At 51.4% G+C, this 13,309-nt stretch overlaps 1 protein-coding gene across 1 annotated transcript in view; it reads left to right on the top strand.

The window, feature by feature from the left end:
* Positions 1 to 1,722: 1,722 nt before the first annotated feature.
* The window catches only part of PABPC1L (poly(A) binding protein cytoplasmic 1 like), a 23,841-nt gene continuing 12,254 nt past the window's right edge, over positions 1,723 to 13,309 (top strand). Inside the window, exons 1-5 of the mRNA XM_045295494.1 lie at positions 1,723 to 1,915; positions 5,839 to 6,032; positions 10,964 to 11,079; positions 12,584 to 12,723; positions 12,890 to 12,984. Of these exons, the coding sequence (XP_045151429.1) occupies positions 1,723 to 1,915; positions 5,839 to 6,032; positions 10,964 to 11,079; positions 12,584 to 12,723; positions 12,890 to 12,984 (738 nt within the window). The remainder of the gene's footprint in view (positions 1,916 to 5,838; positions 6,033 to 10,963; positions 11,080 to 12,583; positions 12,724 to 12,889; positions 12,985 to 13,309) is intronic.

The following is a 13,309-nucleotide window of genomic DNA, read 5'->3' as shown; positions in this document are numbered from 1 at the left end:
TGTCACTCCGTCTCTGTCCCAACCAGCACTAGCTGGCAATGCTGGTCACACTTTTGGTCCTGCCCGCACTTTAAAGGGAAACCACAGATAGGGCTCACCTGCAGAATCAAGCCCCAAGGAGTTGTGAAGAGGACAAAATAGCCACTGTGTAACACATCTCTTCACCTCACACAGTTCCACCTTCCCCTCCAAGCCATCCTGGTGCCAGGGGCTCTCTAGCTTCAGAGAAGGGGTATTGGTCAATGATTTTGTATAGTATTCAAGACCCCTGCAACTCTGAAATGTAACCAAGCAGTGAGACTGGGCTTGGGCACCTCCAAGGTTATGCCAGACTTTAGCATCTGCCCTAACACAGTATTTACTGTTAGCCTGCAGCTCTTCACAGGCTCTGCCCCTTTGTAAAGACAGCTGTGGCAATGGTTTACGCATTGGGCCACTATCCACCAAGTCAGCCAATCAACCACCGGCCGCTTTGCAGAAGACAGGCAGTGCGCTCCTGTAAAAAAAGGAGTCTTGGGCACTGGAGTTCTCTGTCCTAAAGGGTCACTGAAAGTCTAGATTGGCTGGATGGTAGTGAGAAAGACTCCCATAAGGAAAGAGGGAAAATAAATGGCTTCGAATCAACTGGCTGGATTCTTCCTTAGAGTGCTGAGGCTGAGCTGTCCCAACTACTTGGAAATCACGCCCAACTGGGAACTCGGCAGGCGCCCGCCCACCTGCTTAGCTGCAGCTGAAAGCCAGAAGTATCTGTCCACAGTGGGTCACATTTTTTTTAATGGCCCTACACTCTAGGTGGATGGAGGCTTCCCAGGTTGTCAGGGGATTCTTACCTGTTCAGCCTGGGGCCACGACCACCTCATCCCCAGCCAGGCACTGGCTTCATCTTAAAATTTACATTTTTGCTCCAGATAGATGAATCGGCATCTATGAGATCCCAAGTGTTTTCAATGTCTGCATAAGCACATGAGCTGGCGCATAAGTAACTAGTGAGCTCGTTTGGTTCTCCAGGTGACACGACTGAGCCAGGGGGGAGAGAGGCAGGGAATACCCCAGAAAGGGCTTGGCAGTTTAAGAACCGGCCAGGGTGGTCCTGTGGGTTACTCATGGAAACTTTGCCATAAAACCTTGCCACCCATTAGTGCAGAAAGGTGGAACTGCCGCTGGGCTGGGCTCTCCGTGACTTAAAAGATGCCTTTCAAGGGCAGGGCAACATCCAATTACACAAGCGCCGAAACGGGACCCACGCGGGGATTCTGTGCCCCCTTTGAAACGCACGCCAGCAGTCTCATCCTGGCGACGGAGAGACGACCCTGCTGTTGAGAAAGGCAAACAGGCCCAGAAGGGTAAGGCTATAGTCTGGGACCAGAGCCCCACCCAGGCCCCTGCCACCCTTTCTGCGCTCCTGGGCCCCGCAGCCCTGCCCAGCCAGGCTGGGGGCTTTGCCCGCCTCCAGGGGCAGAGACCACCTCCACCTCCACCTGCAGCTTCCGGAACGCCAAGCGTTCCCAGGGGCCGTCCCGAGAGGCGGGGGGCGGGGCTCCGGGGCGGGCGCGCCCGTGATTGGTCCGCGGGGCCCGGCGTTTAAGAAGGGGCGGGCCCAGCCTGGGTAGGGAGACCCCAGACAGTGCGTCCCGGCTTCCAGGCTCCGGCCCACGCGGGCGCCGTCGGGCTGGGAGGTCCGAGGAGCGCGGACTTGGCTTCTCCCCCGCCGCGTGGCCCGCCATGAACTCCACCGGCCCGAGCTACCCGCTGGCCTCGCTCTACGTGGGCGACCTGCACGCCGACGTGACGGAGGCCATGCTCTACGAGAAGTTCCTGCCCGCCGGGCCCATCTTGTCCATCCGCGTGTGCCGCGACGTGGCCACCCGCCGCTCGCTGGGCTACGCCTACATCAACTTCCAGCAGCCGGCCGACGGTGAGCCCGGCCCGGGCGGGGGCTGCGGGAGAGGGGCCACCGTCACCCACGCCGCCTGCCCCGGCCCCTGGCATCCCTGCTCCTGCTTCCTTGAGGCGAGACGCCCTTCCTGCGCCTGAGCCAGGAAATGGCCATTTCTACTCCCGGAAAGTGTTACAGTCTCGGAAGTCCACAGGGCAGTAGTTCGACCCTGCCGTATGTATGGGGTCGCTATGAGTCGTCATCGACTTGATGGCATTGAGTTTGGTTATGCAGGGTCAACAGTTCGAAACCACCAGCCACTCCTTGGGAGAAAGAGGAGGCTTTCTACTCCCATAAAGAGTTAAATCTCTGAAACCCACAAGGGTAGTTCACCATGTCCTGTAAGATAGCTTTCTACTCCGGTAAACATTTATTAGGGTCTCGGAAACCCACCGAAGGGTCGCTGTAAGTCAGCCTGGACTAAATAGCAGTGAGTTGTTTTCTGTTTTGTGGGTAATAGGATTGCTATGAGAATTGACTCCATGTACGTTGTACGGATATCACCTTATTTTACAGATGAGGGAAAACAGTTGGGGTCCAGCAGACCTGGGATGGAGACGCAGCAGCTGTGTGACTTTAGGCAGGTTCCACGCCCACGCTGCCTCAGTTGCTCCTCTGAGAAATAGCGGGTGGAAACTGCCTGGTGGAGTGGCTGTGGAGGGCGGAATGCAAAGCACCTGGGGAGGAAGATGCTGAAGACAGAACAGCTGTTGAGTGGGGATGCCAGGAGGTCAGGGGTTTAGGGGCAGCGGCCAGAGGCCTGCACCTGGCGCCTCACCTCCGGAGCCTCCAAAAGCCCACTCACTCTCTCGGTATCCAGGCGCCAAAACGGGGTTCCCAGCCAGGAGCGATTCCAGTTGATTGGTTGGGCCTGTTTGCACTTTGGTTGAGAATGGTGAGGAGAAAGGTTAAGAGCATCCGTTTGGTTTAAGCTGTCCCGCTAGGATGTTCATTGAGTCAGACTTCACTCTTGGCAGCTCAGTTTCTTCATCTTTAAAATGGGGCAGTGACTTATTCCCTGGTAACATGGGAAGAATGGAAAACTGGAGTTTATAAAGTATCCACTGCTTCACTTCAGTCAGTCAGTAAAAACTTAAAGCAAACAATGAATTTAAGATTCCAGAAATGGAACTAGAGAAAGGAGCCCTGTTGGCGTAGTGGTTACACATTGGGCTGCTAACTACAAGGTCAGCAGTTCAAAACCACCAGCTGCTCCATAGGAGAAAAACTAGGTTCTACTTCAGTAAAGAGTTAGTCTCAGAAACACACAGGGGCAGTCACCGTGTCCTATAGGGTCCCTGTGAGTCGCTATTGACTTGCTGGCAGTGAGTGAATGAGTAACAGAAAAAAATGTGGTCCCAGACAAGGCAAAAGGGGGCACTCATATTCCCTGTTTTCCTGAGTGGATGGGGAGAAAGGGGTAGTTCTGTGGAGCCTGTTTCCCAGCAGGTGAATGGATAGGATTCCAGGGACCCTTGTCCTTGGCTCTGCATCACTGATTGGGCAACAGCGCCAGCTAGAGGGGAGGGGGTCCCCTCTGGGCTTGTAGCAGGACTAGTCGGGAGACCTTGGACTTCCTCAGCGTATTGCACTTGCTCCTTAGTCCCATTCTCCCTCCCTCTGAATCGAGGGCTCCGCAGCAGGTGGGGTACAGCATATAGCCTGTGCTTACAGGGTAGTGGGAGGTAAATGGACGTTGGTTGCTGGTTTCAGACACCTTCCTTGGTTGTGCAGTGGGTGATCATCTGGCTGCTAATCAAAAGGTTGGCAGTTGGACCCCCCCCAGGGGCTCCACAGGACACAATTCCTAGTGATCTCCCCTAAATGACACACAAGGCCAGTTCACCAGGAAGTCTCTTCTAATACAAACAACTAATACTCCACCACTCTTGGCTACTAGCCCATAGATTTGGTGGTTTGAGTCCACTCAGAGGCGCCTTGAAAGAAATGCCCAGCTAATTAAAAAAAAAAAAATGTTTTTAAAAAAGAAATGCCCAGCTATGGAACGTCAACTGAAATGCAGTTCGACTCTGACCGTGGGGCCATGAGTCGGCGTGGATGTGACTGTAGCTGGTGCCATTTCTCAGAGGTCTTCTCTGCCCAACAACCAACTTGGAGGTAGGTGGGAGATCTTTGGGAGAGGTGGAAACATAGGTCATGTCCCCATTGTCTCCGCTCTACGGGTGAGAGAATTGGCTGAGAGGTAGCACCTCTTGGGGTGGGGTCTCTGCCCTGCTGCTCAGCACTTCTGAGCTGTAATTTCCTCAGACAGCTGCCTGCTACCCCATATCAGATAAAAACCAAACCAGCTGCCGTCAAGCCCGTTCCCACTCGTAGAACTCCCCCAGAGGGTGTCTGAGACTGTCGATCTTTGTGGTGACTGAGACAGTTCAGTCACATTAAAATGGATATTATACTAACTAAGCCGACCTTTGCAAAGCACATCGTGCGAGCTCCAGAAGACTTACTGCCAGTACCTTTACCTAAACCTGATCCAGTATCTTCAATCAATTTACTTCTTTGCCCTCTTATAGCTAACCAGAGGCTCAATAGGTTATGGGACACAAAAAGTGATCTTCATCAAAACAGTGCCCATTGATATGAAATTAGCAGCCAAAGCCCAAAATAACACACACAGAAGAGGCTACCTAGAACAAATTGGAGACTTACATAGCTCAGGAAGTAAATTAGGAGATCCCAGGCTTCAAAAACATTTCATCCTAGACTTCACAGATGCCCAGTACCGAGTCCCATCAGAAGGTTACGAAGGAGTCACATACATCTAAGGGTATGTTCCGCAAGCAAGGGTGTCGTGTAGCAAGACCCAACCCCGGTTCATCACAGCCTCCAGGGGCAGTAAGTAGCAATTCTGGGTCTGCAGTTCAGCCTCCATATGCCCCTAAACTGTCATCTTCAGCTGGCCCTCCCCTGGGAACTTCAAGTTCGGTTCTAAGTAGTATTAGTTTGTATGATCCCTGGGAGCCTAGTTTATCATCTACATCAGAGCTAGCAACAGTCTCCTTAGGAGAAAATGCAGAAAACCAGAGAAAGAGTGGTGGTATAAAAAGTGGTGGCAAAAATTAGCTTTCTCTAGAAGCAATCCTGCCACAGAAAACCACTTCAGATTTGGAAGCCATGAGCGATGGGCTAGCTGGCCCCCAGGCAGAGATTGTCAGGAGTTCTGGCCCCAGCAGTGCATAGTCTTCCCATCCCGGCATTAACAGGCTTAATCAGACCCCCGTACAGCGATCCAAGGCAGGCCCGGCAGCAGGGACAGGTGAGCCCAACTCTAGCTCATGATCCCAATAAAGAAGCAGATGATGAATCTTTGAAAGAGGTTTTCAAAACGTTTGACCCAACTGTTTCCCCACTTTAATCTTAGTAATTGTGTTACCGAGCAATTCTTTTCACTCTAGTGAGGATTACAGCCCTTTGCTGTTTTGTAACTGGTTTACTTCTGATGTGGTTTACCGCATCTTCCTCCCAGGGGTGGGTCTGATCATCAGCCTTTTGGGTTGCAGCCTACTGCTTAAGCCACCGTGCCCCCTGGGCTTTCCATGTCCTTTAGACCCCTCCCATGTGCTCGGCTTGCTTTGGTGGGTAGAGTGGACCTAGCCTTGCCCCTGCCCATTTGTGTCTCTCGGCCTCCGTTTTTCCACTTATAAAAAGGGGGTAGGCATCAGGGCTGGGGTGGCTCCTGTGAGGAGTGGAATGTGGTCATAACCGACAGTGGGAGAGCCCCACCTTCATTTCTTCTCTCCTTATCCTTCCTGTGGCTTCAGTTTTCTGGGGTGAGACTCAAACAACCCCTGCTGGGCTCCCAGTTAAGTGTGAAGAATCACCTTGGTGGCCCCAGGCAGGATGGATCTCCCCTGAACGTGCTCCATTCTCTCCCCATCCAGCGGAGCGGGCGCTGGACACAATGAATTTTGAGGTGATCAAGGGCCAGCCCATCCGCATCATGTGGTCCCAGCGAGACCCAGGACTTCGAAAGTCAGGTGTGGGCAACATCTTCATCAAGAACCTGGAGGATTCCATCGACAACAAGGCCTTGTATGATACCTTCTCCACCTTTGGGAACATCCTCTCTTGCAAGGTGGGTCTCGGCCACATACCTGGGCCATAGAGGGATAGATGCCAAGCCATGCCTCATGTAATGTTTTTATTGTGGTTCTCCCTTGGTACTTGACACGTTCCAGGTATAGGCAGCCCTGGAATGGTGGTGGGTCCTACATTGTTCATTCATTGTCCGGATGACCCTCGCTGAGTAACCCAAAACTTTGGGCCAAGAAACAGAAACCATTTATTTAGCTCATACCTTTTTTTTTTTTAAATTAATTCTGAATGAGATGGAGTGAGGGCTTACATTTCAGATTATGAATTTTGTATTCAACAATGAAACTACTTCTCAAATCCCCCAATACCTTGCTCCCATCCCCCTTGACTCCGCTTCGCCCCCTTATGGAATATTCCCTTCCCATTTGCCCAGGTTAATTAATACCTGTCTCCCCTCTAGCCTACTGCTTCATCTTTCCTCCCTCCCCCCTCCCCTTGATGCCCATCAAAGTCTGTTTCCTTGGGCATGAAAACCTTGGTCTTGTTTTTCTTTGTCTTGATAACCGTGGTCTCATATAATATTTTTCCTGTTGTGAGTGACTGATTTCACTCAGCCTAATGCTCTCCAGGACCATCCATGCCGGGAAGGTGCTTCATGGTTTTAGCTCATTGGCAGTTGGGAGCGAGTTCAGCTGGACAGTTCTGGTGGCTCACCCTGGGCTCCCTCGTGCTCCCTCGTGCTCTCTCGGCTTTGAGGGACTGGCTGTCTGTCAACTGGGGCATTTAAGGCCATTTCCTCGCAGTGGTCATGCCTGTTCCAGCAGACTGGCCCAGGCAAGGACAAGGCTCCAGAAGACAGAAAACAAGTTCACTTGGGCCTCATGAGGCCTGAGCTTGGACTTGGTAGAAACTTACTTCCACTGGATTCCGTCAGCCAACAACAGTCACAAGCTGTGAAAAAGGACACAGAGTCAGTGCCTGTCCTCTGGCTACAGTGGGGAAAGGAGAACCCAAGGCCACTGCAGCCCAAGGCCAGTGGTAATGGGACACGTCAGACAGGCCTCCACCCTCCAGCCTTCTTGACTCTGTGCTGGCAGCAACCACCATTCCCTTGGCACTACTTCACTGCCGGGTTTGGTCATCCATTGCAATGGCCACACAGAACTCCTGGACAATACTCATCGTTATGGAATTTGTGGGGACGTTCACAGGATCGGGATCAGAAATGTTAGAGATACAGTTCTTTTGTCCATAGCACCTCTTCTTAGTCCTGCGAGGAGATACACCTCCCTCAGGCTCTCACCCACGTGGCCCATTGGCCTCAGTGTCATAAAACCCCTTCCATGCTGGTCAGTGTCCAGAGGGCACCTCACTCTGCACACCACTCATTCAGTGAGCGGGGAAGCCTGCCTCCCCCTCCCCCCCCAACTCGTGTGCTCAGTGGTCCTGCCTCCCCTCTGTGCCGGGAGTTGGGTCCTTAAGATGTACACAGGACTCTTCATTCTTGACCGCCATGAGCTCTCCCACTCCTGCTCTGAGATGGCTCGTTACGCCCAGCAGAATGGCACCCCTACCAATTCCCTCCTAAATCCCATTGCACCTTCTTTCCATGTCACCACCCAGTCATGTGGGGGGAGTTACTCACAAAGGCTGTGGATACGAGAGACCAAGTGGTTTGCCTCTCTCACAAGGCCAGCCCAAATTCATGAGGAGAGGGAAATTGAAAGTTGGACATAAGGAGCCCCTTTCATGGGCCATCAAGGCAATCAGTGGATCAGACCATTCAAAAAAGATTCTCCTGGGACTAGCACATAAGCTCCTTAAAAGCAGTGAGCTCATTCTTAGTCATCGTTGTACTGCCGTACCAGGAATAAGTGACAGATAGCCGGTGTTTGGTAAATATTTGTTGACCAGCTGGATGCACGATCATGTAAGGTCTCCCGTGCTTCCTCTGACTCTGTGTTTGAGGACGTTGGGATCTGAGCCAGAACCTGGGGTGTCTTTCCCAGAGGTGTGAGGAGAATGGCCTGGTCTCTCTCAGCCTTTGAGTGTTCCCCCTCCTGGGGAGGCCTAGGGGCCTCTGTCAGAACGACATGCCAGGCTTAGCCCTGGAGTTCCCAACTAGGCTCCACAGCCTCCTTGTGGGCTGTTGTTTTTCCAGCTGTTGATTGTTTATTTATCTTAAAAAACAATAATACTTTGTCTTTGGTGCGTGTCCACTTGGCACATTAAGTTCCCATTTGGCAATTTTGCACAAATTGCTTGGTGGCCGTAGTTCTGATTTTCGCAGTGTGTCTACATGCCCTTTAATGGTGCTCTAGTTTCCCTGCCAACTTAGTTTTATGTTATTTTATTTATTTTATTTTTCATCATTTTTTTATTAATCATTTTATTGGGGGCGCTTACAGCGCCTATAACAATCCATACATCAATTGTATTAAGCACATTTGTACATACGTTGCCATCATCATTTTCAAAACATTTTCTATTTGAGCCCTTGGTATCTGCTCCTCTTTTTCCCTCTCCCTCCCCCATTCTCCCACCTTTATGACCCCTTGATAAATTAGTATTATTTTCATATCTGACACCGTCTGCTGTCTCCCTCCGCCCACGTTTCTGTTGTTCTTGCCCCTAGGGTGGGGGGTGGTTATACATCGATCATTGCCATTGGTCTTCCCCCACCCCCCCCACTCCCCATCCCATACCCTCATGGTAACTCCCATTATTGTTCCTGATAGGTTTATCTGTCCTGGATTTCTTGTGTCGAGAGCTCTTGTTTGTACCAGTGCACATGCTACTGGGGTGTGGTGGGGAGCATTCAAGAACTAGAGGAATGTGTGTTTTGTCGGTGCTATACTGTACCCTGATTGGCTCATCCCTTCCTTGTACCCCTCTATGAGATGTCCAATTGTCTACAGATGGGCTGTGGGTCTCCACTATGATTGACTGATTTGGGTCTTCTGATATCTGAGCCCATCAACACCACGTGATCACACAGGCTAGCTTGCTTCTTCCCTGTGGGCTTTGTTGCTTCTCTGCTAGGTGGCCGCTTGTTTTACTTCAAGCCTTTAAGCCCCCAGATGCTATATCTTTTAATAGTCGGGAACCATCAGCTTTCTTCACCACATTTGCTTATGCACCCATTTTTACTTCCGCAATGGTGTTGGGAAGGTGAGTGTCACAGAGTGCCAGGTTATTAGAAGTAAATGTTCTTTGGTTGAGGGAGGACTGACTGGAGTCAAGGCCCTGCCTCCGTAGTGTCTCATCTGTTTTCACATACATGTTGATCTTTGGTCTCATAACAGATGTTTCTCAGTAGAGCACCCTACTAACAGGTAATATCCTTTATTTTGTGTGCCGCTGTTATGTCCCTAACATGTGATCTCCGAATAGTTTCAGTTTAAGGTTTAAAGAGTGTCCCAGAGTAATAGTCTCGGGGAGTCCTCTGGTTTCATTTGGTCCAGTGAGTCTGGCCTGTTTCAAGCTTTGAGTCTCGGTCTACATTTTCTCCTATCTGAGCCATCTAGTGTGACTCCAGCAGTGATAGCTAGGGATCGTCTAGTTCTCCTAATCTCATGGGAGATAAGGCCACGGTGCATATAAGCTGTTAGCCTCACAGGCTTGTTTCTCTCAAATTTCTGGTTTCCTTCTTACTCTTTTGCCCCGGTGAGTGGAGGCCAATGATTGTATCATAGAGGGCTCTTTGTAAGCTTTTAGACCCCAGCCCCTCCTTACTTCACTAGGGTGCAGAACATGAGCTTGGTGAGCTGTGTTATGCCCATTGACTGAGTTGCCCTAAGCCTTCAAACCTAGAAAACCAAGCTTAGACGTTATTTGATTATGTATGAGAAATATCTGCGATTGTGTCTTCTGTGAATGTAGGTCTACATGCACATATCTACACTTAACACATACATATAGATTTCACTGTCATCCAAATCCATCTGCAAACTAGGTGCTCAGAACTTAAGCTCTCCTACCGTTCCCTCCTCTGATCTTGGATTTTATTACTTATAATCCTTGGATCACACTACTTAATCTATTTTGAATTCATTTGTTTTATATGGTGGGAGATATGAATCAACTTCAACTTTTGCAGATGGAAATCTAGTTTTGCCAGCACCGTCTAGTTAAGAGACTCTTCTGAAGCAAACAGAAGTACAGATTAACACGTGTCTGCTAATGTTCACTACAGCACTATCCATTTGCAGGGTCCCCACATGGATCAAGCCTCTGGTGAAAACTGTCTAACTGTTGACCAAGGATGTGCAGATGGAGTTGGGTTAAATTTAACACCTTATCATTTGTTCTCCCTTTTGACCCATTTTAAATTTGTTCTAATTTTTATTCTCTGCTGTCTTTTGGATTGAGATTTCTGTGTTTTATTTTGTTGTTCTTGGGTGTTTGTTTATATGTTTTTCTGTATATGAAGAAATCCAAGATAGGCAAATTTATAGAGATAGTAACTGGATTAATAGTTTCTTAGGATAATGGCAGAGGAGGTTGGGGGGTGGAGTGGGAATGGGAAGCTAATAAGTAGTACAAGAAAAAACACAACGTTCTCAAATTGATTGTGGTGATTATACAACTCTTTAATATGATAAGCCATTGAGTTGTATGATAAGTGAATTATTATGTCAAAAAACTTTTTAAAAAATGGACCAGGGACTTAACTGTGAGGACTAAAACCATCAAACAGATAGAAGAAACAAGGGTGTGGGATGTGGAGGTCTTAATTTAACCCCTGCCCCTGGGAGATTCCTTTACGTTGCGTGGTGGTACAGAGGAGAGCCCGGCTCTGCACGAGGTCTCTCTCCCTCTGCTGTGATCTGACTCTCCGGTTACCCCTTGGTGAGCGGAGCCTGTCTTAAGTGTGACATGGTGTCTTGGGCATCTGACATATCTCCTTGGATGCTGCTTTCCTCCTGAACTTGGTGAGGTGCGTCCCTGCTTGTCTTCTCTGTGGCCCAGGTGGTGTGTGACGAGTCCGGCTCCCGGGGCTTCGGGTTTGTCCATTTTGAGACCCACGAGGCTGCGAAGCAGGCCATCAGCACCATGAACGGCATGCTGCTGAATGACCGCAAAGTGTAAGTGGGGGGCCGGGGGCAGGGGGGGGCGGGGCGGGACTGAGGTAGAAGGGGCAGCCTCATAGGACACCAAATGGCAACGGATGCCACCTACCACCAGTGACTAGGCACCAGGCACAGAGCAGCTGGCAGTGCTGATCTGGCAGCGTGGCCTCGGACAGGTCACTCGATCTCTTGGCCCTGGTTTCCCCACATAACAGCAGGGCTGATGATGGGCCTGGGAGGAGCCTCGGGGAGAGATGGCCAGGGCCCGCTGTGGGCTCAGGGACTCCATCTGCTCCCCAGCCTGCTCTGCGCAGCTTCGAAGTTTCTCTTAAGCTGTTTGGGATGCTTTGATGGGAAGAAGAGGGTGCCTGTGCTCCGTCTGCCGCCTTCAGGCACCCCAGTGTGGAATCAGCCCCTTCCACCGATGGGAAAATGGAGCTACAAAGGCTGGGCTGAATCTGCTTCTGGACCTTCTCCCTGGCCCCCCACTCTCATTAATTTTTTTAATGGTAAAGTGTATTTGGCCCCCAGTTCTGATTCTGCACCAGTGATAGCCCAGCCCCTCCTGGTGCTCCAGGGGTGAAAGATGCTCTGAGCTGGGAGGGTCTTGGAGCACAGACCCGGGGCCACTAGGCTGGTCTTGGTGGGCTTTCCCCACATCTCAGAAGGGCACGAGCTTTGTGAACTAGCATTTGTTCCAAGTCACCGTTGCTCAGTCCCCTGCCATTTTTGGTGGCTGTTACACCATGTGCTGAGTGTGCTGTGAACAGCAGCAAAGCCCAGACACACTGCCATCGAGTCAGCTCCGACTGACAGTGACCCCTAACTACTCCCTAGGGTTTTTGAGGCTGTAAATTTTCAAGGAGCAGACAGCCTCATCTTTGCCCCTCAAGGTGGCTGGTGGGTTTGAACTGCTGGCCTATGATTGACAGCCACTTATATGCATAATAGATACCTTGAAAGTCTCTTAGACTTGATGGGTTTTTTTGTGTTTTTTTAAAATCTAGGACAATCTCCTAGATGGGTTTCCATGAACTTGGGGATTACAGTTTAAAGGGTGTGATTCAGTTAAGGTCCCCCCACCCACCCCAGCCTATAGTGGTGCTGGCGTGGTCCCTGTGTGGTCTGCTCTCTCCTGCTTGCCCAGTGTGCCCAGTATATGAATATGTGAGTCCCTGGAAAGCCTTGCATCCCGATTTTGCAAGATTAAAAACGGGGGCTCAGAGAGGTCACGTGACTTTACCCAGGGCTGCACAGCCCTCATCTGCCCCCGGCTGTCCTGTGAGAGAGTGTGCATTTGTGTCACAAAAGGAAGCCACCTTCACCTTCTGCTGGGACAAGCTGTGCAGCGTAGACTCCTGGCTGTTGGAGGGAGGACCTTGGGAAGTCCCGATGGGCTCCTTCGCAGGGGGCTTGCCCTAGCCCGTCTCCTGATGAGGAAAGCGGTCTGGAGAAGGAATCCAGGGCTGCCGGGTGGCTGGGGTGGGGACAGAGGGGGCTCATGTCAGCCCGTCCACAGCTTCGTCGGCCACTTCAAGTCCCGACGGGAGCGGGAGGCGGAGCTGAAGACTCGGGCCCTGGAGTTCACCAACGTCTATGTGAAGAACCTCCCGGGGGACGTGGATGAGCAGGGCCTGCGGGACCTCTTCTCCCAGTTTGGTGGGCCTGCTCCCTGAGGCCCTGGGGGGGAGGGAAGGGGCATCATTATCTCCTCTTCCACCTCCAGCCTGCCTGGGAGGGAGGAGGACTTCCTGGGGCTTCCTGAGGACTTGGGAAGAGGGGGTCCTCCTGGGGCTCCCCTTTGAGCTCCGTTGGTCCTTCCCAGGGAAGATGCTGAGCGTGAAGGTGATGAGGGATGACAGTGGCCAGTCCCGGGGCTTTGGCTTCATCAACTTTGAAAAGCACGAGGAAGCCGAGCAGGTAGGAGCTCCTCCATCCATCGGCCTTGTTTCAGGGAGAAGCCACTGAGCCAGGAAGAGGAAGCATGGAGACCAGGAGCAGGGTGCTCCAGGGAGGGAAAGAAAGACCCTTCCCAGCCTGGATCCAGAGGAGTGGGGGCAGGAGGACGAGGTGGGGGGCGATACTCTACACACAGCCAAGGCATCAACTGTCTTTGCCTCAGACTCCCTCGGTTGCTACGTAGCCCTGCCCTTATAGCTGGCTGCTGTTAGAACTCGCGGTCGGGTGGGAGCCAGTAGGCCTGTGAGCTACCTTGAACCTTCTTCTTGAGTTGGTGGTGGGGTTC

The sequence above is a fragment of the Echinops telfairi genome, unplaced genomic scaffold (genome assembly GCF_000313985.2).
Source record: "Echinops telfairi isolate 266 unplaced genomic scaffold, ASM31398v2 ScPeMD7_5592;HRSCAF=6446, whole genome shotgun sequence".
NCBI classification, from domain to species: domain Eukaryota; kingdom Metazoa; phylum Chordata; class Mammalia; order Afrosoricida; family Tenrecidae; genus Echinops; species Echinops telfairi.
This window is presented reverse-complemented; position numbering and strand designations above follow the sequence as displayed.